The sequence below is a fragment of the Taudactylus pleione genome, unplaced genomic scaffold (genome assembly GCF_031769625.1).
Source record: "Taudactylus pleione unplaced genomic scaffold, aTauple2 ptg000391l, whole genome shotgun sequence".
NCBI classification, from domain to species: domain Eukaryota; kingdom Metazoa; phylum Chordata; class Amphibia; order Anura; family Myobatrachidae; genus Taudactylus; species Taudactylus pleione.
The window spans coordinates 16,423,747-16,445,917 of NW_028284792.1; the positions used below are offsets into that span (position 1 = coordinate 16,423,747).

The 22,171-nt window shown below is 41.8% G+C and overlaps 1 protein-coding gene across 1 annotated transcript in view; it reads right to left on the minus strand.

Moving 5' to 3' along the window:
- Positions 1-13,438: 13,438 nt before the first annotated feature.
- Positions 13,439-22,171, minus strand: part of GLOD4 (glyoxalase domain containing 4) — a 39,786-nt gene continuing 31,053 nt past the window's right edge. The window contains exons 8-9 of the mRNA XM_088445983.1: positions 14,924-15,010; positions 13,439-13,793 (exon numbers count right to left, since the gene is read on the minus strand). Coding sequence (XP_088302109.1) covers positions 13,728-13,793; positions 14,924-15,010 — 153 coding nt within the window. The 3' untranslated portion in view covers positions 13,439-13,727. The remainder of the gene's footprint in view (positions 13,794-14,923; positions 15,011-22,171) is intronic.

The window sequence follows — 22,171 nt, forward strand, 5'->3', positions numbered from 1 at the left end:
AGTGAATTAGAGAATATCCATATAAGAGAAGAGCGCCAGGATTTGCACAGAATTTTATAGTGAATTTACGTGATTTAGGAAGTGGGTGTTAACTTCCATTTGTGACTCATCAGGCTGCTTTCTCTTAGAATTGAGCAAAACTGTTCCTATTTAAAAAAAATTGCTATTGGATTTTATTAGGCTTAAAGCATAGCCAAAGATAGCAGCATGGTTTCTCAAGATATATATATATATGGGATGTGGTTATGATCCCGGTTGTCGAGATGCCGATGCTCAGAATGCCGACACCAGTTATAATCCCAGTGCCAGCAGCCCAACCGCTGACATCACGCCGGTAAGAATTGGGTTTAGGGGGAGAGTTAGGCACTAGGAGGAAGGCTAGGGTAGGCTGCGGGGGGAAGGGGAGGGTTAGCCTACTTAACTGTATGTGTCGGCTTTATAACCCAGTCAGGATGCCGGCGCCGGGATTCTGAGTGCTGGCATCCCTTAGCTAGATAAGATTAGATAAACTGCACATCCCATACATCACCAGCCAGCACACTTTTTCAAAAATCAGAAAAGTGAAGGTAGGTTGTATAATTCCACAGCTGTTTCAGTGCACTTCAAACACTTTTATCAAGGGATGCAACATACAGATACAGTCAGGTGCATAAATATTGGGACATTGACAGAATTTTCAGATTTTGGCCTCCATTCACCACCACAATGGCTTTGAAATGAAACAAACAAGATGTGCTTTAACTGCAGACTTTCAGATTTAATTTGAGGGTAATTACATCCAAATCAGGTGAACGGTGTAGGAATTACAACGGTTTCTATATGTACCTCCCACTTTTTAAGGGGCCAAAAGTAATGGGCCTATCAACTCAAAAGCTATTTCATGGACAGGTGTGGGCTATTCCCTTGTTATTTCATTATCAATTAAGCAGGTAAAAGGTCTGGAGTTGATCTAGGTGTGACATTTGCATTTGGAATCAGTTACTGTCGACTCTCAATATGAGATCCAAAGAGCTGTCACTATCAGTGAAGCAAGCCATCATTAGGCTGTAAAATCAAAACAAACCCATCAGAGAGATAGCGAAAACATTAGGTGTGGCCAAATCAACTGTTTGGAACATTCTTAAAAAGAAAGAATGCACCGGAGAGCTCAGCAACACCAAAAGATCACGGAAAACAACTGTGGTGGATGACAGAAGAATTATTTGCCTGGTGAAGAAAAACCCCTTCACAACAGTTGGCCAAATCAAGAACACTTTCCAGGAGGTAGGTGTATATGTGTCAAAGTCAACAATCAAGAGAAGACTTCACAAGAGTGAATATAGAGGATTCACCACAAGATGTAAACCATTGGTGAGCCTCAAAAACAGGAAGACCAGATTAGAGTTTGCCAAACAACATCTAAAAAAGCCATTACAGTTCTTGGACAACATCCTATGGACAGATGAGACAAAGATCAACTTGTACCAGAGTGATGGGAAGAGAAGAGTATGGAGAAGGAAAGGAACTGCTCATGATCCAAAATATACCACCTCATCAGTGAAGCATGGTGGTGGTAGTGTCATGGCGTGGGCATATATGGCTGCCAATGGAACTGGTTCCCTTGTATTTATTGATGATGTGACTGCTGTCAAAAGCAGCAGAGTGAATTCTGAAGTGTTTCTGGCAATATTATATGCTCATATTCAGTCAAATGCTTCAGAACTCATTGGATGGCGCTTCACAGTGCAGATGGACAATGACCCGAAGCATACTGCAAAAGTAACCAAAGTGTTTTTTAAGGCTAAAAAATGGAATGTTATGAATGGCCAAGTCAATCCCCTGACCTGAATCCGATTGAGTATGTATTTCACTTGATGAAGACAAAACTGAAGGGAAAATGCCCCAAGAACAAGCAGGAACTGAAGACATTTGCAGTAGAGGCCTGGCAGAGCATCACCAGGGATGAAACCCAGCGTCTGGTGAGGTCTATGCGTTCCAGACTTCAGGCTGTAATTGCCTGCAAAGGATTTGCAACAAAGTATTAAAAAGTGAAAGTTAGATTTAGGATTGTTTAGTTTGTCCCATTACTTTTGACCCCTTAAAAAGTGGGAGGCACATATAGAAACCGTTGTAATTCCTACACCGTTCACCTGATTTGGATGTAATTACCCTCAAATTAAATCTGAAAGTCTGCAGTTAAAGCACATCTTGTTTGTTTAATTTCAAAGGCATTGTGGTGGTGAATAGAGGCCAAAATATGGAAATTCTGTCAATTTCCCAATATTTATGCACCTGACTGTATATAAACACATGCCTTCATTTTATACTTGTGTAGGTGCCAAAACACTGCAAAAAGCACCTCTTGATATCCAATTGCAGTGTACATGCATCACACGAGTATCAGAAAGGAAATGGATCACAAGATCAGTACCTAAGTAACAAGCATACATAAAGCGGCACCAGGAAGTGTACGCATCCAAAACAGTCACTTGGTAAGACTTGTTAACAGTCAACGCGGCCTTAACTAATGAGCATACATGTTGCAGAAAGTCACATGACCAAAAATTTTAAACATACTACAAATATTTTTTCCCTAGAACACCAGTTTTTGTTCCGTTATCTTCCTCTTCCCCATTCTTTCTACCCCTTTCCCATATTTTCTCATTATTTCCAGTTCTTTTCCCTTCTCTGCCATATTCTCTAAATCATGCTTTCCATATTGTCTCCTTTTTACCATTTTCTCTCATCCTCATTTCCAGTTTCTTGCTCACCCTCCTCACCACCCACACACGGGATAACTGTAACAATTATACCCCTTTTCCTCCAAAATCCCAGATCTGTCCCGGGATTTTTTTTTAGCCGCCATTTTGCCGGGTCATACCAGGCTTAGACCCCGTTTCCACTGCACCATCGTCCCGGGTTTTTCCCGGGTTGCCTCCATTTCCACTGAACCCAGGTAAGCCCAGCAAAACCTGTGTATGTCATTAAAAATGTTTTTTATTCATGCCATTTTTATGATATCCACATTTAATTACATTTTTAATGACATCCTCTATTCAGGTGTCTCCTCTTGTTTTTGGGTGATTGGTCCTTCCAACGTGCTGGATGCAATCAGTGGCTTTCGCAATTACCTGGGTCAAAAAAATAAGAGTTATGGTAGATTTACCTAGATAACTCCTTTTCTTCTAGGTCCATAGGGTCCACAGGGATAGCATGGGGATATTATGGTTGAGACCAGGCACCAGTTAAAGCTTCAGCTCCCAGGATGCCTTGGGTCCTCCTCCACCTCTAGCCATAGGACTTCAATTTAGTTAACAAGCCTCAAGGTAGGAGAAGGAAAGAGGAGAAGGAAGAGCAATCGTACATCAGAAACACTCACACACAAAATGAGGGAATCTGTGCGAAAGAAAAACTTTACCCATGCAGCCAGGTGTGTCAGGGTGGTTGCCCTGTGGACCTCGAAGAAAAGGAGTTATCTAGGTAAGTCTATCATAACTCTTATTTACTTCAGGGGCCATAGGGATCCACAGGGATACCATGGGGATGTCCTAAAGCAGTTCCCCTAGGGTGGGGGATGCTCCTGAGCAGAAAAGGAGAACTTGTCGACCAAGGAAGCATCATGAGAGGCAAAAATATCAAAGGCACAGAACCTAAGAAAAGTGTAGTCAGAAGACCACGTGGCTTGCACAATGTGTGTACACCTGACAGATAGTCATGCGTAGCCATCTCACCAGAGTCTGCTTATTAGCTGGCCATCCTTGTTTGTGAAAACCATATAATACAAAAAGAGCATCTGATTTTCTAACAGAGTTTGTATGCTCCACATAGATATGGAGAGCACAAGCTACAGAAAGATCTGGAGCCTGAAAAGCTGGAACAACAATTTCTTCATTCACATGAAAACAGGGCACTACCTTAGGAAGGTAACCCTCCCTAGTACGAAGAACAATTTTATCCTGGTGAAAAATGGGGAGCAACAAGAAAGCGCTGCCAAATCAGAGACACTGCGTGCTGAGAAGATAGCAAGGTGAAAAAGTGTCTTTGCTGTCAACCATTTAAAGTCTACAGGAGTCCACGGGTTCAAATGGGGGAGCTTGTAAGAACCAACGACAAATCCCACGGTGCCACCGGTGGAACAAAAGGAGGCTGAACTCACAGAACTCCCTGAAAATTTTTTTTTAGATCTGGTAATAAGGTAATCTTCCTCTGGAACCAGACTTTCAAAGTGGCCATACGGAGACCACGGTCTAAACATGCCTGGAGAAAAGCCAGTATCCTGGAAATCCTGAACACCATAGGATCATACTTTCTGTGGACACACCACTGACGAAAAGAATGCCAAACCCTGTTATAGATGAGGGCAGAAGCAGGCTTTGGTGCCCTAAGCATTGTCTCAATTACAGAACTGGAAAAACCTTTTGCTCTTAAGATGGAAGATTCAAGAGCCACGCCATCAAAGCCAGACAAGGTAAGTCCGGATGCCGGCAGGAACCCTGCATTAGCAGATCCTGCCATAGAGGAAGAGGATACGGACTGTATATTGCCAGATTCTGTATGTCAGTAAACCAATGACTTCTGGGCCAAGCTGGAGCTACCAGTATTACTGTTCCGCCTTCCTGCTTGAATTTACTGAGAACCCTTGGGAGGAGGGAAATTGGAGTTGGGATATGCCAGCTTCAAGTCCCATCTTACTGCCAGTGCATCAACAAAGGCTGCTGATGGGTCTTTGGACCTGGAACTGTACATGGGGACCTTGTGGTTGTGAGGTAATGCCATGAGATCTATTTCTGGCAGACCCAATTTGTTTAACAGAAGCTGAAACACTCTTAAATAGAGAGACCACTCTCCGGCGTGTATATCCTGGTGACTTAGGAAGTCTACATCCCAATTGAGTACTCCAGTATGAATATTGCCGAGATAGCCTGAAGATGACGTTCTGCCCAAATCAGAACCCTTGTCACCTCTTTCATGGCTGCATATCTTCTTGTGCCTCCCTGATGATTGATAGGCCACTGTTGTCGCATTGTCGGACTGGATCTGGCAGGCTTGTCCTGAAGCAGGTCCTGTGCCCTGATAAGTTCTTTATATACCGCTCGCAGTTCTAGAATGTTTATTTGCAGATGACTTTCCTGATTTGTCCATCTTCCCTGAAAGGTGTGATGACCTGTCACTGCTCCCCATCCGTGAAGACTGGCGTCTGATGAGCAGTACCCAATTTGGAATCCAGAATGGGCACCCTTTGTTCAGATGATCCTTTCTCAGCCACCACAGGAGGGAGTGACAAACCTCTGGAGTAAGAAGGATCCTCTGGGACTTTATTTGATGATACTGTCCGTTCGACTTGGAGAGAATCTATTTGCGAGGCCTGGAATGGAACTAAGCATACCCCACCATGTCGAAAGTGGATAACATTGATCCCAGGACCTGCATTGATAGCAGAATGGATACCCTTCTCTTCTCAAGCAGCTTGCGTATTCAAAACGATAGGACCACAATCTTGTCCTCTGGCAAAAACACAGTCTGTGCCTGAGAATCCAGAAGAGTTCCCAGATGTTTCATCTGCTGTGTTGGAGAAAGTGATGATTTCTTCCAATTGATGACCCAGCTGTGCTTTTGTAAGCAGATTATGGTCAGTTGAAGATGGTTTTGTAAAACAACCACAGTCTGTGCCATTATCAGAAGGTCGTCCAGATATGGCAAAATTCTGACTCCCTGACGCCTGAGATAGGCCGTCATGAATGCCATTATTTTGGTAAATAACCGGGGAGCTGTAGATAGGCCAAAGGGTAGAGCCTGAAATTGGTAATGCTGCTGATATGCAGATATGCATCCTGAATGTCCAGGGAAACCATGTAATCCGCCAGCTCCATTGCCAAAATAATTGATCGGAGAGTTTCCATACGAAACATAGGTACATGGATAAACCTGTTGAGGGTTTTCAGATTTAGTATAGGGCAATAAGCCCCATTCAGTTTCTGAATCAGAAATAGATTGGTATAATAACCTCTTCTCTGTTGCGACACAGGAACCGGGACTATTACCCCCGCCTGCAGCACGGAGTGAATGGCTTCCTGAAAAGCCAAGGCCTTGACAGCATCTGATGGGAGATCTGTGCAAAATAAACTTCTGGGGAGGATGCCTCTTGAAAGGGAGGGCATACCCCTGAGAGACCACTTCTCGGACCCAGGCATCTGTTGTTGCTTGATGCCAACAATCTGAAGCTGGACGTCTTGCCGGCCCAGACCTCTTAGTTTGTCACCTTGATATTTTGCGAAAACTAGAGACCTTAGAGGAAGGCTGTTTGCTTGCTTGTCTCTGAGAAATGAAGGACCAAAAAAAACCAGTCTAGACTTTATAGTTGCTGAAGATGCCAGACCTGCTGACTTTGAAGCTGCCAGAGCAGCTATTATTTTATCCAAATCTGCTCTAAAAAGTCCTTTTCCATAGAAAGGTAAAACCTCTAGCGCCCTCTTTGAACCTGTATCAGCTTTCCTGGATCTTAACCAAAGGGCCCTGCGTGCCACTAATGAAGCTGCTGATGCTTTAGAAGCTAAAATTCCAGCAACTACAGCAGCTTCTCCCAGATAGGAAGCGGCTTCCCGTATATGAGAGATATACATCATATGTTTTCTGGTAGCATTTTTTTAAAGAATTTACCAAAGCTCCCATCCATTCTTCAACCGCTTTAGCTACCCAGGCTCCAACCATAGCTGGATGAGCAACAGCTCCAGATGATGAAAAAAATCATTTGAAGACACGCCATCCACAGTAGGAGTTACCTCCCGCTTATAACATACAGAAGCCAGGTAAGGATACAATGATGTTATTCTCTTATTCACATAAAAAAGTTTGTCAGGGTTACCCCATGCCTCATCCATAATCTCAGTGAGCGGTTCAGATTCAGGAAGCTCTGTTTTGACCACCTTCCGATGGTGTTTAAACACTGGAGCCTTCTTACTATGAGCTGGTTCATCATCCTGAATGTCTAGGATTGATTTAACTGCCCTCACCAAAGAAGGAACATCCACTGTGGACGGATGGTTGTCCTCCCCCAAACTAGACCCTGGAGAGGAACCTTGTGCATCATCTGAATCCTCTAATGATGCGTCTGAATCCATATGTTGGGCAGACTGATCTAAAGAGAACTTGGGCGCAGGCGCCTTAGTAACTACCGATCTACTATCAACATTAGACGGTGCCATACTCTGACTAGAATGGCCATAAACATCCTTCCAGGAAGGATGCATAGGAGGTGCAAACATAGCATGCTGTGGACACCCCATCCAAGGAGGCATAATGGGAGCAACCATACGATCCACAAGGACACCAAAAAAGGCTCTTGTCCAGGGACAGGTAAGCTGTACTGGTTTGGTGGCTCTTTACGACAGACAACACACAAACCATTCTTAATATCCTGAGGGTACAAATAAGCCATACATGATTTACATGAAATCAGAACAGAGGGTTCCCTCTCCTGTATACCTTTATCTTTTGACATTTTCAAAATAAAGGCAATAATCGCAATGTTATGTGACAGCCTTCACAAAATGAATGTGAAGTACTCAGAAAACGACCTCCACCCCCAAAAAGGCTCGAGAGAAAAACAGTGATAGTTATAAGTGACAGACAGAAATAAAAGACAGTGTAAATACAGCAGCTAGCAAACAGTCACATACAAGGCATATGTAATGAAATTACAATCGACTCTAAAACAACTACACAGACACAAAGAAATGGTAGGATATAGAGCACTATATACCTTAACCAAGGGAGAGGTATACAGGAAGACTGACCCAAACCCTCCTGGGACCGACAGCTACAGGGTGCACTGAACGTGGACAGTTAGAATTTCATATACACATGGAGGGTAGGTGAAGCAACCCAGACGCGCGACACCCTTCATGGGGACTGCGTCTGGGTCGGAGCTGCCGGGGGAGCGCCTACCTCCCCTAAGCTGCGTTAACCAGCCGGGTACGCTGGCCTTGTGGCAGCAGAAGTGTCTGCTGCTGATCCCCGGCATTGGATGATAAGGCCCCAGTGGTGTAGCTAGGATGCGGACAATCCCGGGCCCTAACAGCAGCAGCTTCTGGTGCGTCTCTGACACCAGAAGCAAGAACTGCCGCGCAATTCCCCGTAAGTAGGGAATCGTCTTACCTGACATCTCTGTACATCCGGTTGCAGTCCAGGTCACAGCATAGCGGCTAGAAAGCTTAGCCGCGACCCGCCAAAATCACCATCCCAGTTAATGGTGTTGCGGCCCGGCGGAGTCGCAGTATATGCATCTTCATTCAGACAGTTAGTACTACCAACCCAGAAAAACAAACAGAAAATTAAAGCTTAGGACTGCCAGAGTAGTCCCATTACAAAGGTGTGTCTTGATCCTGCCGCACCAAACGAACAACTGAAGTTCTATGGCTAGGGGCGGGGTATATATGGAGGATGACCCAAGCTTTAACTGTTTGGTGTCTGGTCTCCAACCATAATATCCACATGGTATCCCTGTGGATCCCTATGGACCCTGAACAAGAAAACCCAGGTAAGAGCTGGGTTTAACTGGCTAAAAACTCTGGCCCTGATTCAGAGCCGGACGCTCTGACAGAGCGCTCTCTCTGAATCAGGGCCGTCCCTCTGAATTTAAGAGCGGCCACCTGGCCGCTCGCATAGCTGTGGGTTACCACCCACAGCTATAGCGAGCGGCCAAAATGATGGTCGCGATGGTCAAGACCATCGGGCTTGCGACGAGACCCTTGTGGTAGGGTCTCGTCTGCCGCACGCCCTGGAGTGCTTTTGGCTCTATAGCCAAAAGCACTCCCACTGACATCACTAGTGATGTCAGTGGGGCCGGCCCCAGACGGCAGGCGTTCCCATGGGAACGCCTCAGTCTGTGCAGCCACGCCCCCGGCACACCCACCAAAGGGAGCGTGCTATCAATCACCATTGACAGCACGCCCCCTTTCGTTGCGAGACCCATATAGACGGCTTGGCCGTTGTTATTCGGGTCTCGCGCATGCGCACGACGGAGCCGACTCAGTTGTGCGCATGCGCTCTTGGTCAACATCGACCCGCTTGCGAGCGGGTCTGGATCAGGCCCTCTGCTCAATACCCGGGAAGAAATCCTGGGTCAGTAGACCTGGGATTTTTTCCTTGGAGCAGTTTCCACTGAGCAGAGTCCTAGGCAGACACGGCAATTACCCGGGTTTTTTAGGCAGTGGAAAAGGGTCATTTTTCATCAAATTCACTCACTGCTGCAAGCTGACTGACTGCTCAGATTAGATCTGTCACCCTGCAGAAATCAGATTCACTTGAACAGTCAGCATTATAGTGGGCATGGCCACAGTGGCATTTACAATGAATGGAGCCTGTCTATTGGCTGATCATCAAAGGAGCTGTTCTGCAGCGGCTTGACATCAGAACACATACCGGTCAATGGAACAGACCACAAACATGGATGTCTCCTTCATGATCATGTGAGTGTGCTGCAGGGCAACAATAGCAGGGGTATAGGGTATGTGTGGCTCGAAGGGAGACACCTTCAGAGTGTAAATGGCAACACTATCTGAGTAGTGGATGGGCACGATCACTCACCAAGAGACTAACTTAGCAAAATTACCTATTAGGTATGCGTGTATGTTTGTATACAGTATGAGCGTGTGTATATAAAATGTCAGCTTGGTATGCTTACAGAACTGACGGGCACAATGTATCACTGTGCTTAAGCAGTGCTAGAAAACAGGTAGTAAACAGGCGTGCAATGTGCTTGCCAACTTGATGACCTATTTTTTTATTATTATTTTTTTTTTTTTTTCCAAATAAAATTTTTTATTGTGTAAAGCACCAAAAGTGTCAACAATACATAATGCAGTATGCAATATAAGTATTACAATTGCATGGCTTTGAATAAACATTCAAATAATTGAATATCTCGTAACAGGAGAAAAATGGCAAAACTGACATTTATGAACAGAAGTGACCATCTATCAATGGCCATAATGAGTAGAATACAAAACTACACAGATAATGAGCTGATACATTAAATTAGCATAGAGAAACATTTAATATGTTTATAACTGAATTGGTACCCATGTGAGAGGAAAAAAAAAGCCAACACAAAGAAGAAGACAAGGTGGAAGAGGGGGGGGGGGGGGGGGGATAGCCACGCGGGACAAGAAGACCCAACCTCCAGGAGTTACCTCAAATGGGAAGAGAAAATCGATGTATCCACTACATATTAAAGGGAAGATCTCCCAAAAGTCGCCGTTGCTCATACCACATGGTGTGTTTTAAGGCATCCTCGATTCTATGTTGAAGTTCCCCAGGCAAAGTGGAGATGTGGCTCTCCCATGTGTCAAAAAATCGTGAGGACAAACGCTCCTTATTCAATGATGTTTCTATCCAGTCCATATTGAAAACATGGAATCATTTATTTTGAAACATCCGCAATGAAGGAGGAGAGGCCAATATCCAATTTTGTAAAATAACTTTTCGAGCAACAGCCCTAAGAGCAGCTTTTTACATCCCCTTGCAGTTCTCTGTGTGGTGGGTACCAGCTCAAATATTGCCCACTCTGCTGTGAATGGGATATAGTTTACCAAGTTATCAAGGGAGAACTTCCTAACCGCCAGCCAAAATTGACGGATTACCTATTTTCTATCATCGTTTAGTTTTACTAAATAGATAACATTTTACTTATCAATACAGCATGTCAAACATACCCAAAATAATAAATTACCTAATTTCAAAACTAGTAAGCATGAATATCAACTAAACAAAAACATGTTTAGTTAATATGAAAGAGTTACGACAATGGGTCCAACAGTCCATTTTTTGCGACAATAATCATATTGTGTTTGGCACCTATGATAGTGAAAGTGTTTTATAATGGATGATTTGTGTAATACAATGCATTCTTTTAGCACCTTAGTCTTTTATATTATTTTTGCATGGTAAAAAATTTTTTATGTACATAATAAATTTGCTCTCACAAGTCAGCCTTTGAGTGATTGCAAATGGATCGGATAAGTAAAATTGTCACCAGTAGATAAATATATAAAACAACCCTTTTTTGGAAGAAAGTCAAGTTATTGAATCTTGTGGAGTGATGTAATTTTTTTTTTTTTTTTAATTTCTTTATTTTTCAAAAGGTAGATAACAAATAAAGAAAAAAAAGAGAACAATAACTTACAGCCATAGAAAAGAAAAATATTGAAAAAACATCAAACTACCGTGTTTTCTTGAATTTGGTCTGAGAAAAATTGGTATAAAAACCAATAATATCTAATAAATACAATACTGAATATAGAATAAAAGAAAATAGATGAGAGGGAAAGAAAAGAAAAAAAGGGGGGGGGGAGAGGACACCAAGCAGCAAAATTAATAAAATAACAATAAAAAAATAAATAACTAGAACAGATTCAAAAGTACAAAATGAGGGTCAAACCAGACCTGGAAGGGTCCTATTAAAGTACCAGGGGGCCCATACTTCGTGAAATTTTGGCATTTTGTCATGGAGAAGAGCAGTGATATATTCCATGGAAGCAGTGTACCATATTCTATTGAGTAATGCAGGAATGGAGGGTGAATGCGTTTTTTTCCAGTTAGTCGCAATCAAGATTTTGGCAGCGTTAAATACAGTACATGACCACATAGTCTGTTATAGGGTTTAGCAGTGTCAGGAAAAGGTGTACATAGCAAGACATGTAATAGGTCCTTGATAGGTGCAGAGTTAAAGATATTACCTAACAACAACATGACTTCATCCCAGTATGTTGAAATCAACGGACAGTCCCACCAAATGTGGAAATAGGAGCCCTTATGTCCACACTGACGCCAACAAAGGTCTGATGTCAATGGGTAGATGGAATTAAGTTTTTCAGGGACCGTGTACCATCTGGTATAAAGTTTGTAAGCAGTTTCTTAAAGGTTGGTGTTAATAAACGTCTTAAGAGACCAACAGACGCATATCTGACCATTCCTCATCATCCAGAGTCCTACCCAGCTCAATCTCCCATGCTATTTCAAATGGCTCTTTGAATTCAATGGGGGACCCAGCTAATAGGGAATATAGAATGGAAATAGTACCTTTACGACCAGGGTTGTAAGTGCAAAGGCGATCAAAGGAGCCGAGTTCCCTGAGGGAACGTGCTTTACTGAGGGAGTTGATAAAACTAGTGATCTGTAAATATGCAAAATGGTATGTCGGTTGTAGGCCAGATTTTTCGCACAGTTCCTCAAAAGTTCGAGGGGCAAAATCCCCAACAACATGTAAAACTCTAGTGACACCTACTTTACAGCTACCCAGGGGCGCGAGTAAGGGCCCACACACCCCAATGATACAATTTTTTAAATAAAATATATTTGAAATTAGCACTTTGTTTATAACAAAAAAGAGGTAATTGTTAAAATTCTTTACCCACAACAGTGTCAGAGATAATGCTGTGTTATTTTTCTGTATGCGAGTTTGTTATTTCTGTTTGTAAAGCCACCTTTGGTAATAGTGTAAGGCTGTGTACCGCACTAGGCAACCCGTCAATGCGACGCCCGATGGTACAAAATATCGGGCAGATGGTACACGCTACATTATCCGGTGAATGACCGCCCAATATATCATTCACCTGCACCATTTACCTTCCTGGCATGAACAGCTATGTGGCTCCATCTGCTGTGCATGTACGGCCAAAGTAATGACCCGAATGTCGGCGCACAGGGGCATGCATAGTGCATACACACTAGACGACCTGGGCGATGTGTCGGTCCAATTCGGCATACTATCCAAGAAGTCATCTAGTGTGTACCCAGCATAAGTCTAGACAGAGAAATTCATCTTCCAGTGACCCTCTGTGTAGGGCAGGGATGGGGAATCTCCTGCCCGGGGGCCTTATAAAGCCCTCGGTATCATTTGGTCTGGCCCTCAGAGCTTTTTTCTGCTAGCCTCATTTGGCTAGCAGGGTGCCTAGAATGGCACACTGCAGCCAGAATCCATGCAGCAAAGTCACCTGGAGCATCCTTAGGATGTGTCAGATGGTCACACCACTGCCCTTACAGCTCCCCGGAGCATCCTCAGGATGCTCCGGCATTGCTGTAATTCACTGGCAATTGTGGCCCCACCCCCATGTGACGTCACACGGAGGGGGCATGGCCTAAACCAGGCCTGCAAATAATGTTATATATATCAAAATGGCCCTCAGAAGAAAAAAAAGTTCCCCACCCCTGCTGTAGGGTGATACATAAGTATCACTTCAATCAATTTAACTTGAAATATTTGTCTAATCCCACCACAGAGCCTTATACCACATTTTAGCTTGGTCACTTAATAATGTTTTCTGGCAAACTACAGATGTGCTTTGAAAATACATCAAGTAAAGTAGTTATGGCACAAGATGCTTTTTTTTTCTCTCTCTCTATATATATATATATATATATTTTTTTTTTTAAACAGCATCAAATAAGAAATCACCTGAAGTAAGTATGCTATAAATCAACTTTATTATTGTAAAGATGCAATGATAACACAGTATTACATCACAAGAAGACCATTTAGCACTACCCATATGACAATAACATTAAGATACCCAGAGAATGTGCTGAGAGCCACTGTAAATGGAACAAGCACTGTAAGGCCAAAATGTATTAGATTTTATAGCATAGCAATATTTTAAAGCTGTATTCGGTCTGTAAGATTCTAATTTGTATTATTGAAATTAGTGACATTTATTGATTGTCATGTTTTTAAGGTCATGTAGGTCTGTTAACTAGGCAGAAGGCTTCTGTATTTTGTGTTTTGCAAACCATTCTTCACTCTTGTCTGCAGCCATTGCCTGTAAAAACAAGCAGACATTTGTTGAATGACATGCATACATTGTTGACACAAATATACAAAAAAATTACACTTCCACTCCCAAAATAAATATTTTAGGCAATACAGATTAAGGGTCTGGTTCACCCAAATGCAAGCGTGGCTGCGAAATTTAGCAGTTTCCACCTTCAATGCTTGTGGACAGTTCAACTCCGCAGGCGGTTATAAACACTCCACCATCGGCGTACAATCGCCATTTACAGCAGCCCATGGCTGGCGCAGTGTCTCCTTCTGAAAATCCTCTAAACATGACCTCTGTGGTTGTGGATCTGCGTTTTAGAACGCAGACAGGTTCACTGGCATGCCCATGAGACGTCTTTTTTGTGTTCATTTCAGGCCACCTCCCAAACACAGCATAGGCATAGCATAGGCATAGCACACCCATGGCTTTTTGCTGCAAGCTCAAATTGGGGCAATACCATACACAACAGCGGTCTCTACGTACACTCAGTGCTATGCATGCACCGTAGGGGAGGGAGGCAGGGGAAGGTCTGAGCCTCAGTCTTCTCTCTTATTTCAGCTGTTCCCATTTCCAATTACAATGTAAGCTCTTCCCTACACTTTGCTTTCATATCTGCATTTAATTTGTCTACCTTGTAAGTTTTATGTATGTCCTGTTTTTCTCACTATATGTAGAATAACTCTAAATTAACCCCTATGTATCACCAAACTTTTGTTGCAGCCGCTACTGCAACTTTATTCTAATGCCGAGGCCAATGGCAATTCTATTGGGACGCCCATCAGCTGCAGAGCGAAGCCATAAATGTGCACTATCTACACGAGTTCGTCCGGACCATCCGACATTGCACCTGTCTATGGCAGGTGCCGAATGTCCAAGGGTCCATGGCCGTCAGTGTCAATGCAACTAAATTTTTAGACGCAGTCACTGACACATCCGCCCCCACCCCCATTACCGCTCATTAAAATTGCATGCGATTTCAAACTGCGCTCCTAGCAAGAAAACATCGGGACGCATGCACAGTGTATCTCAGATACATGCACAGATAGAAAACAATACTTTACCTGCGTCCATCTCTGAATCATCCCCCACTTTTTAAAAAAAGAGAACCATTTTTATTGATGGAAACTTACATCATTTAGAAGATTATCAGCATTTGGATCACTCTGAGACAGTTCTCTGAATGCTTCATCTCCAACAAAACAAATTTCGTGACCATCCTAAAACAAAGTAAAACAAATTATATAATCTCTCATAAATTAGGGAGTTTACCATTTAATGACTGGAGCTATGTTTACATATTAATCATATTATTTAGCCAGCTTTTAGGTTAATGTTTGGGATGTGCAGGGTTTATTGATGCTTTTCTATAAGTAATTTAGATCGGTCACTGGAGGAATTTTGCCCACTCAAGACAATTTTCAGATATTTAAGGATGTCTCTTTTTGGTATTAACCAATTCAAATGTTATATTGTTTTCCGGATAGATATTACTCCCATGTACTAGCATATTGCAATACACACAAGTTAAGAATGCCGGTAGTGGATGGCTGAGACACAGGAGACCACAGAGTCTTTGTCGGCATGTACAGTCAGTGGATGGCTGAGACACAGGAGACCACAGAGTCTTTGTCGGCATGTACAGTCAGTGGATGGCTGAGACACAGGAGACCACAGAGTCTTTGTCGGCATGTGCAGTCAGTGGATGGCTGAGACACAGGAGACCACAGAGTCTTTGTCGGCATGTGCAGTCAGTGGATGGCTGAGACACAGGAGACCACAGAGTCTTTGTCGGCATGTGCAGTCAGTACATAATCTGGTATTGTGCTGGAATGGGAAACACTTGTCTAAACCCATTTTTCTTCTTTTACATTCTGGAAACTCTACACTGCATTTACAGCTTCTGTAGTGGAGTATTCAAGTACTAAAGAATATTTCTAAAGCCATTTGATGCAAGTTTACAGCAGTAGCAAAGCATATTGCATCTAGCAACATACTGTATGTTTAATTAATAGTTACATACATAATAACCCAAATGTGTTAGTAAAGAGTGGACACATGGATTTAACAGAATGTTCCTATTTTGACCATTACTTCCTATTCTTATGATAAGCAATAATTGAGCAAGCCAAGCATATCTCATATAGAGTAAATAAGAAAGCAATTATCAGAAACCTCAAAAATAGTATATAAAAGCCATACACCTAGTTTACACAAATCAATCCACACATTTACATCTGGAAGAGGGCATTCGCTAGTGACATATAACAAACATCAATACCACAAAAGAAATATATTAGCAGGCTGAAAATTAATGAAGCATTCAGAAACCCAAGAGTGGGATGGAGTAGTACTAATGTGAACACAGTAGGCAACAGTGTCTGTGTAATTACTGTATAAAGCTGATACAGAAGCTGTCCATGTATCCATTTAATGTACTATCAGTCGGTATAAGCCCTTGCATAGGTGTTAACTTCAGCCGTTTATGACAGGGCAGTCATAGTAATTTTGTATAACAGTTGTACCCTCTATAACTGTTGGGGTGTTAAAGTAAGAATCCAGAAATCTGAAAAATGCTCATTCTCTACTTGTTATATTACATTTGTCCAGGGTGCTAAAAATGGAGACTGGGACATCACATTCAGCAATGCATTTGCACATAAATTATACAGATTTGCTGACTCAAGATCAAGGGGGGTATTTAACAAAGCTTGGAGAGAGATAATGGGGTCTATGTACTAAGCCTTCGAGAGAGATAACATGGAAGGAGATAAAGTACCAACAAATCCGCTCCTAACAGTCATGTTACAGGCTGTGTTTGAAAAAAATGACAGTTAGGAGCTGATTGGTTGGTACTTTATCTCTACCCACTATATCTCCCTCCAAGGCTTAGTACATAGATACCAAAGTATCAATCAGCTGCTGTCATTTTTCAAAACACAGTCTTTAAAATGTAAGTTAGAAGCTGATTGGGTAGTAATTTGTCTCTCCATGCTTTGATAAATACCCACCCAAGAGAGATACATATGCCTAATGATGACTTCTCCATTTCTGCCTGTAATTATGAAAATGTCTCATGCTAAAAATAATCCAAAATAATTAGGAGTTCTCTGTAAACCGTACACAGTTGACCCATGGGTACATATAAATCATTGAATACATTGTAGAAAAAAAATAATACTCTGAAATGAAACACTGGTGCAGGTAGACCTCAGGAAAGCAGAAATAGATCTAGTACACATCATATCAATATCCCCTTATAAAACAATTTGTGTCTAATTTGAAGTAATCTCTTTTTGGCGAGTACTAAACAAAAATAGGCGAACATATTAGTATGACATATATAGTATACCAGGGGTTCTCAACCCTAATCCCCAAGTACATGTCATGTTTTGAGAATTTCTTAAATCATGTACAGGAGAGTTCATCCATGTTGCTGGGTCAGTAATGTTTCCACCTGCTCCCACAGACAGAAATCCACAAAACATGACCTGCTAGTGGTACTTGAGGATAGTGGAGGAGAAGTCCTGCACTTTATATTTTATGCTTGTTTGAGTCCTACCTAGCCAACATTTTAAAATATCTTTCAGAAAAAATCTGGAACTTCTACCAACTCCAGGCTGCAGTTTGTTAATGCCAAAGTATTATTTTTTCCTTTCCGTGAAATACAAATTACCCTTGTCAAGTAGGGCAGATAATAAATTCCAATTTGGCAAAAGTGCAGATTTTTTGCTGATTTTGCAGCAGGATTAAAGTGGCAAAACCAGTTTGATTACAAAAAAAAAAGTTTACATTTGTTCTTTTAAAGCAACACTGAGAGTAGGTAAGCACAGGACAGTCCATTGAACCACAATGATGCAAAACTAGTGTGGATTATTATAATAAGCTAGACGCCTTCAAATGTTGCTATTTCAACTCATGTATTTTGGTATCCACTGCTTGGCATACCCAAGAGACACGTAGCATCTTCCATAGCTGGCTGCAAGTTATACCCCTTTTACACTGGAGCTAAAACCCGGGTTATTGCAGGGTTAACCCGGACAGCTCCTTGGTGTAAAAGGGGTGAGGGTTGGATCGCCGGGTCGAGTGACCTGGCAATCCAACCCAGGTAAATAGCAGGGTTTAACACGGGCGTAGCCCCTGAAACCCTGCTGTTTGTACGGCGCACTCCGGGTTTTGATGACCTGCAGTGCGCCGCATGCCGGCCAATTGGTCCGGCTTCAGTGGCGCTTGGAGTTGATGTCATCTCCAAGCGTCCACTTTCACGCCGGAAAAGCCAGGGTCTCTGCAGGCCCGATTGCGGTGTGAGTGGAGCAGACTCGGGAATATCCCGAGTCGGTGCAGGCTAAATTCCGGGTCTGATCCGGATAGGAACCCTGTTCCAACTCCGGGTCAGACCCGGAATTTTGGTGGAAAAGGGGTATTAGAAAGAAAATACAAGTAATCAGGTATAAGTGAGGACTTCACTTCTGGAAAGGTCACATTTTGGAAGTCTGTCACTGTAACCACAACACAAGTCTTCATATTTTAACCTTTTAAAATAGTTAAAATGTTTGAACATAAAAATAATACTACATTTTTTTTTCTAAAACTATATTAACCAATATTTGAGATGATTTAATAAGCCAAATTTGGTTACATGTATATATTTTGCTTAAATCCAGATACTTACAGTATGTTGTGAATTATTGTACAGTAATGAGATCTTATCAATTTGTGCTGATGAAAGTAAAGACTAAAATGCACCAGTGACTATGAAAGAAAATATGGAAACACTTTAGCAGTACTATAACAATGAGATTACATTGCCAAGGCTTCTTTGTAAAATATGTCTCATAGTCATCATCTGCCTATAAATTGTTTCCAAGTTATTAGCGAGGAAGAAATCATTTTGCCTTCCTTATGATCTGAGGCAAGGGGACTATTGTCTGTAATCCAATATGGTTAAAACACCACAAAATTAACTGTTATACAGTAGACCCAGGCTGCTTATTGTATTTCAAAGCTGGCCCATGGATATTAAAATGAGCTTTCCAACCATACCAAATATTTGACTGCAAACTTCCTCCCTTCTACTAGCAGAATGGTTTAGCGACTGGTTATTGTCTTGCTACAGGAGACTTTTACATTTCATCACTGCGGACACCCCATGTCAAGCGCACTACTGACCGTGAAGATAAACAGTCTACACAGCTGTACTCAATTTGCAGTGTTTGTATTGTACAGCCTGAAATCAAGGTCATTCACTTCAGACCTTTGTTTCATCTTTACTGTGAACCTGAAAATAACAAAATTCAAGTGCAAAACAAATAGACAATTCTTTTAAAGTAGATGTCAAATATAAAACCTACAAACCCTGGCTGCATAAATGTGCATATTCTTTCACAATGGGGCTGTAGCTGTGTTCGAAGTTAACCAATCACAGTAAACATCATGTTAATTAGTATATACCTGAGGCAAAGTGATTGCGATTAACCCACGGAAAGATCTGCTATTCCTATAGGATGTCCTTGCAGGTCTCTTGGTTGCATCCTACTGGGATAGCTATGGTACATTAAGAGCATTCTATGGGACCTCATTGTTAAAAGGTGCCAATCAGGAGAGGGGTATACATGAATTTCAAAGGCAATACATGAACCATGGAACAATACAAAGATGATCATTGATAAGTGTAGAAAGTGGAGCACAACAGTGACCTAGCCAATATTAGGATCTCTCTCCAGGGTTGAGGAAAAGACAAGAAGAATACTCATCAGGAATTCTACCTACTGAGGCCTATGGCTCCAGGAATTTCTGTCAGGAACTGGGCACCGTATTCTACATGTCTGGGTAGGTCAGGTGTCAAGACAGAGCAATTACTCACAAACAACTATGTCCATCACGTCCAATAGCCCCAAACCATGCGGGAAAATGTCTACTGAGACCCAAGTTAAAAATTTTGGACTTGATTATAATATATATATTTAGCACAAAGGCAGCAAAGCTCATCACCCAAAGAACCCCATATCACCTGTGAAGCATAGTGCTTACAGCATCATACTTTTGGGCAGATTACCTTCAGCTGTCACAGTAGCTCTTGTTAGGATATGGGAAATAATAACTATCAAATATAAAAATATTCTGGTACAAAACCTGCTGGCTATTATCAAAAAAAACTAAGGATAAAGAGAATTTTTACCTTCCAACATGATAATGATCTAAAGCACACATCAAAGTCAACCAAGGAAAGGCTTAAGAAAAAAAAAAAAAAAAAAGATTAAAGACTTAGGGGTATACGTACTCATAATCGCGGACCAGCTGCAATTAGCCATCCATATTGCAGGGGATATTTTAATTTTTAATGAAAATATCCCCGTTATGTACAAAGGGGAAATCACAGGTACAGCGCTTGCTGTAACCGCTGTCCCTGCGAGTTATATCCCCAGCAAATTGTAGAAGTCTTTCACAAAAGTGAAAGACTACTCCGGGGGAAGCGGACACTGCACATGCACACAACATCAGCTTCTGGAGCCAACCGGAGCCCGCGGGGTACAGATCCAAAAGCTCTCTCTCCTGCACCTGAAGACTTCATAGGCTTAAAGCAGTTTACACCATCTGAAGATGGTGTACACTACTCGGGCCAAACTCCGAAAAGCTTGGATTTTTGGAGTTTGGTACATAAGGGTCAGATTGTAGTCCCCATTAAAAACCAGTGGAATTACCTAAACAGGGCTTTTCACAGGGATCCCCTCAATTTGATCGACCATGAAGGTTTTTTTTTTGCTACAAGAAGGAGTGGGGTAGAATTGCAAAGTCCAGGTGTGCAGAGCTGAAAGAGTTATTCAAAAAGCTGCAGTGATTTCATTGTGTCTGGTATGAAATGGAAGATGTTCTTTTTAAGTACTTTTCTCACATTCTGCCATCAACACAATATATTTTAAGAATAAATATTATGTTTGAAAGGGTCTACATCATAGATAAATACACACATGCGGTTATATTTACTAAACAGCGGTTTTGCTTTTTCTGTGGTTTCCAGTAGGGATTGCATCCTGTCGATTTACTAAAGCCCAAACCACTGGTGGAAACCCACCAAGAATCCACACTTTACAATAAAGTTAAAAATTGGAGCACCATTAGAAGAATAGAGACCACAGTTTCACTGCATGACAGATTTAGAAATCACTGCAAAAACAATGAGGTGCTTGTGACAGGCGAGATAGCTTATACAGGACAATGATGTATTGCATAAGGAGGCAGATAACATTGGTAAATCTCTTATAGGGGAATATTATTTTATTAATAATTAATGGTTAAATTATTGTTTAATACAGTGAATAAATAATATTGATCTCATAATAAATTAAAGTGGCAATATTAATTAATTGCTAATTGGTGTTTAAAAATGTTTTTTTTTTTTTTATGATGGGGCACCATTTATATAGCCATAAAATACATAATAATTGCCCTTATTATAAGTGAACTGTAAGACCCACTGTATCTATCTGGCCAATAAAAAGGTGAGGAACAGTCTTTAGTTTGGTCAAATAGATGCGGCAGTTTTACGGCGGTTCTGTCAAAAGGAAAAAAACACCACAAAACCACCATTAAACACAGATGGACATTGACTGCAGTTTACAAAACACCATCAGAACCGCTGAATAGTAAATTCAGTGTTTGGTGCTTTAATTTGCCAGCGATGTGCAGGGTGTTTCAAAACCCCAGCAAAACCGACGCTCAGTACATTTACCCCATAGAGTTTTCTAATAATGAATTTCTGCTTATGTTCCATTCCTGCTTAATTGTAATTAATGTACAACATTTTGCCTGGTTAAAATTCTGTTTAAATCTCAAATTGCTGCATTTACTAGACATAAAATGAAATCCTATTATATGGAAATGTATGGCAATTATAACTGTAAAATGATGTCCACATTAGTAAAAAGATTTGTTTTGAATGTCACGGAAAGCAAGAAAGTGGAATTTGGCTGTTGAGTTTAACAAAAAATAAATAAAATTAGCTCACTAGAAACTTTCTTTTACAGATATTGGGCTCGATACAGAGTTAAACTTACATCAGTTTGTGTTGTGTAAATTCTCACTGTGCATGCTCTCAATGGGAACGTACGTATACGCAGGGAACGTACGTATTCGCAGGGCCAGAACTAGGGGTGTGCGACTGGTGTTGTCGCACAGATGGCAAGGCTTTGTGGGTGGCACCCGCAGAACTTACTTCTGGCCAGCAGGGTTGCCTTGAATGGCACCCTGCAGTCAGGATCGCTGCTGCAGCACTGCCAGAGCGTCCTTTAGATGCTCCAGACAGGCACCCTGCACAGCCAATCAGAGCTTCCTCAGGATGCTCCGGTCAGCGCTGCACTTGCAGATGCTAGGAGGACAATTAT